Genomic DNA, 5,050 nt, shown 5'->3' with positions numbered 1-5,050 from the left:
TATATATATATATATATATATATATATATATATATATATATTAAACCTATAATATTATAATTTGAATTTTAAACTATTTAAAAATTCTAAGGGTTTAACTTGGAATTAAAGTATTCATGGGGGGAAACTTTACAAATTCCAAAACATGAGTGCAAGTTTTCAACAATTCAAAATCTTTTGGTTTCCATAACTTATGAGTTTAATATGGTTTTTACGAAAGACTTTTCAAGTTCCATAACTTGAGGACAAGTTATGGAAGACATAAAATCGTTTTATGAAAACATTAAAATTAAGAGACTCTTCCAGTTTCATAACTTATGGAAATCTTATGAGTTTTAAAAATCATAAATGAGACTTTTCATATAACTTGAGGACAAGTTACAAAAACACATATTATGAACAACTTTTAGATCAATTTGGATCGAAAACAAATTATCACATAATTTTTCTATTAATCTAAACTAACTCATAAGAACAAGATAATTCAAATCATCAATCTTCAAGAAATTAGCATGAACATATAAACTAATACAACTCTTGAAATTATGACAATTATATTTTATTTGGATGAGAATAAACATTACCATAACATCATAATCAAGTTTAATGAACAAAAACACTTTGTGGTAATGATTCTAATCCAAAACAGGCCAAAAAAAACTCGAATATAGGATGTCAGGGGCTCCAACTCACCGAGTGCAAGAACCAACTCAACGAGTTGGATGAGTTTACACATGGACTTGTTGAGTCCCTCAATGGACTCGTCGAGTCCCCTCTCCAGACAGCAAAAATTCGATTTTTTCAGCTTTTTCCATCAAGTAGCATCAAATATAATTTGAAAACAACCCATGGCTCTGATACCACTGATGGGTTTTGTATACAACAACATCCTATGGTGCACATACAACCCTAAATACCTTGGATCTATGTTTTCATTAATTATACATGCAAAGGGTTTCCAAGGCATTAATCCTATAACTAGCATGCAATTGTCATATACCATATAAGATACTAGTTAGAGTAACATACCTTTTATGTAGCTTGAAGTCTTGCTATATTTGGCCTTAAGAGCTTAGCTCCAATAGTGTGGAAGCCTCAAATGAAGTCACAACACATCATGGACAAAGGATGAAACTTGAGAGAGAATTCATACACACCAAAACCGTTTATATCCTCCACGAATACATTAGTGGTGATTTTTGGCTATGAAGTAACATATTTATATGTGGAATTCCAAAGGTCATGGGTTCACCCAAAACCATACCCATGGGTTTATGATCCATGGTTCATGTGGCCCAACTCTTTATGTATCCATACATAAACTTGGTCCAACATGGATCATAAGCCCAACACACATAAATACAACTAATTACCATAATTAGTCCCCATAGATTTAATTAGTCTCTTTTGATCACTAAATTAATTCCAAATTAATTCTTGATCAATACTAATTAAAACATATGATTTCATATTAATATATTAGAACTTATAATATATTAATAAATCATACATAACCTTCTCTCAAGAGTCTGTCCTAACAAATTGTCCTGATGATATGCAACCCAAATGGACCATGCTACTCTCGGGTCAAGTACATACCAATAATAGTTATGGGCTTAGACATCTAATCCAACACCAGCGACCCTGAGATGCAGGGTATCAGTGATGATGAGAACCGTAGGATCATTGTTGCGGAGGTGTCCATAATCTTTAGGGAGGCTATACCGTAGGTATTTTGGTCTATCAAGACTGTGATGATAGAGATGTTTGACGAGCGGTATGTTGCTGTCATCGAGGCTACAAATGCTGAAGCCACCGAAGCTGTTGCTATTGTGAGGTCCCTCGTGGGTGATTTGATGTAGTATCGGGAGTTCAACAACATGAAGCCACTGGAGTTTGATGGAGTGCAGGATCTGATTTCTGCGATGAGGTGGATCACTAATATTGAGGGATATTTCTATACCTGCTCCTGTCCGGATGATTTGTGGGTTCACTTTGCGCTGAACCTACTTCTCTTAGGAGCGATGGACTGGTGGAATTTCATGAATACTAGTTTATCACCTGTGGAGAAGTTCGCGGTGACCTGGGACCGGTTTGTTGAGATGTTTCGAGAGGAGTATGCTCCTTTGGTGGAGAGGGAGCGATTGGATCAGGAGTACCTTACGCTCCGGCAGAAGACCAAGATGGTGACTGAGATTACCAGGATGTTCCATGAGATAATTTTTTTTAGAGTATGCATCTACTAAGAAAGTACGGATGACCCAATTCTGGAGTACGCTCAAGAAGGATATCAAAGAGTTTGTAACAAACTGCTAGTACCGTACATTGACTGAGCTGCAATCCAATTCCAGGAAGACGGAGATTGAGTTATAGTTCACAAAAGAGGGAGACAGGGATGGATACGCAAAGGACGGATAGGAGACCAGTCCAGTCGCAGTCGAAGACTAAGCGAGCAAAGCCTGCTGGTTCGAGAGCAGGACGTTAGAGGAGCCGCACTTATCGTAAGTATGATAAGGGTCATGAGCGTCCTTTTCGATAAGGATCGGTATGCTACTTTTGTGGCAAGCAAGGACACTTTGTGAAGGAGTGCCCAAACGGTTTGCGAGTTTGTTTCAGCTGAAACCTAGCAGGCAAGACATGTGAAGGTCGAGTGTCTACTTCTTGCAGCGAAGCCGTTTTAGCCTCCTACTCCATTGACCCTGTACATCACTGATAGGCGTTAGGGGATGGTTAAGGCACCAAAGGCCAAGGGTCAAGATTTCTAGTTGAAAACAGAGGACCCCAGAGCAACACCCGATGTTGTCGTTGGTATGTAACTATTTTATATTTCTGTTGAATTATTTATTGTATATGCATATGTTGTAATTCTATTAGGTACTTTCCTTGTGAATTCTATACCTGCCTTGGTATTATTTTACTCGGGTGTGAGTCGGTCTTTTGTGTCTACATCTTTATATAGAGATTTCAACATTGCTCGTGAGGCCCTAGATCGACCTTTGAAGGTCGCCATAGCTGCTCATTGTACGGTTATAGCTTCTGAGGTTTACCGGGATTGTGTATTGGAGATTTTTGGTGTCGGGTTTCCGATTGATCTTATTCTTATTGCGATGGGAGATGTCTACATTATTGCGGGGATGGATTGGCTGAGTCGATTTAGGGCACTGATTAATTGCGAGAATCAGTTAGTGACGATTCGCGAACATAGTGGGGGAGTGTTGACCATCTATGGTGAGGGTACTAGGATTGGATCCACATTTTGTTCCGCCGCCAAGGCGAGGCAGTGCCTTCATCATGGATGTATGGGATATCTTACATATGTGGTCGACATGTGGGTTGAGAGGGAGAAATCAGTTTCTGATGTCCCTATTGTGAGGGAATCTCCCAATGTTGTCCCGGAGGAATTTCCCTACGTACCTACCGAGTGACAAGTCTAGTTCATGATCGATTTGATCCCTACTGCCTCGATTGCGAAGGCGACATATCCCCTTGTGCCACCAGAGATGCATGAGTTATCCTCACAGCTACAGGAGCTGTTAGGAAAGGAGTTTATTCGGTTCAGTAGCTTACCTTGTGGAACACCAATCCTTTTGGTTAGGAAGAAGGATGGCTCACACCGGATGTGCATTGATTACCGGGAGTTGAAAAAATTGATAGTGAAGAATCGGTATCCATTACCACAGATTAACGACCTTTTTAATCAGTTGCAGGGCCCATCTTGGTTTTCCAAGATCAAATTGAGGTCTAGTTTCCATCAGATGAGGGTTCGGGAAGAGGATATTCCGAAGAAGGCTTTCGGAACTCGCTATGGGTATTATGATTTCGTGGTGATACCTTTCGGGCTCTCCAACGCACCGAAAATATTCATGGATCTCATGAATTGGGTGTGTAGGCCCATGCTAGATCGGTCAATTATTATATTTATCAAAGATATTTTAGTCTATTCCAAGACCAAAGAGAAACATGAGGAGCATCTGCGAGAGATTTTTGGGGTTCTTAGGGCGGGGAGGTAGTGCACAAAGTTCTACAAGTGTGAGTTCTAGCTGTGCGAGGTCCAATTTTTGGGGCACCATGTCAACCAAGATGATGTATTGTTTGACCCGGCCAATATTGAGGTGATTATTCAGTGGGAAGTTCCGAAATCTCCATTTGAGATTCTGATTTTCCTTAGGCTGGCAAGGTATTATTGGAGATTCATCAGGGACTTCTCCAAGATTGTAGTTCCAATCACTAGACTGACTAGGAAGAATGCTACTTTCTGTTGGGGGCCTAAGCAGCAAGAAACATTTGAGACTCTTCGGAAGAAGCTTTGTGAGGTGCCAATGCTTACCCTTCTTGAGGGAGTTAAGAATTTCGTTGTATACTATGACTCATCTATCATAGTATTAGGTGAAATACTGATGCGTAGAGGGCACGTGATCACTTACGCTTTGAGGCAGTTGAAGCTTCATGAGAAAAGTATCCTACTCATGATATGGAGTTCGGAGCGGTAGTCTTTGCTCTCAAGATTTGGCGTCACTATTTGTATGGAGTATGGCGTGCTATTTACATGGACTACAAAAGTCTGAGGTATCTGATGGGTCAGCCCAATTTGAATATGAGATAGCAAAGATGGATTGATGTAGTTAATGACTACGACTGTGAGATTTTGTACCATCTGTGTAAGGCCAATGTGGTGGCAGACACACTAAGTCCCAAAGCGGTTAGTACTCCGATTCGGGATGTATTTCTGAGGATGACCCTAGTTTTGGAGATGATTAGGGTTTCTCAAATGGAGACCATTAGGGTGGAAAATCGGAAAAGTGAGCGGGTGATTGGTCAGATGTCAGCTTTTGATTATGATAGTCAAGGATTGCTGACACTTCATGGAAAGATTTGGGTGCCTTATTCGGGTGTGACCCAACATATTTTGTTGTATTAGGCACACAAGTCGATATTCTTTATACATCTGGGCATGAAAAAGACATATCATGATCTGAGACACAATTATTGGTGGCCTTGTATGAAGAGGGATATAGCCTGGTTCGAGGAGATATTACTAACCTGCTAGATG

General features: G+C 40.1%; 1 protein-coding gene across 1 annotated transcript; it reads left to right on the top strand.

Moving 5' to 3' along the window:
- The first annotated feature begins 1,754 nt into the window (after positions 1–1,754).
- LOC145105880 (uncharacterized) lies at positions 1,755–3,425 on the top strand. Its single transcript, XM_079042959.1, has 2 exons — positions 1,755–1,848; positions 2,875–3,425. Exons 1-2 carry the CDS (start codon positions 1,755–1,757, stop codon positions 3,423–3,425), a joined length of 645 nt encoding a protein of 214 aa, XP_078899085.1.
- The last annotated feature ends 1,625 nt before the right edge of the window (positions 3,426–5,050 follow it).

Source organism: Lactuca virosa, chromosome 4 (assembly GCF_052849685.1).
Source record: "Lactuca virosa cultivar CGN04683 chromosome 4, Lactuca_virosa_CGN04683_v6, whole genome shotgun sequence".
NCBI classification, from domain to species: domain Eukaryota; kingdom Viridiplantae; phylum Streptophyta; class Magnoliopsida; order Asterales; family Asteraceae; genus Lactuca; species Lactuca virosa.
Note: the sequence above shows the minus strand (reverse complement) of the source record. Positions and strands in the feature narration are given on the sequence as shown.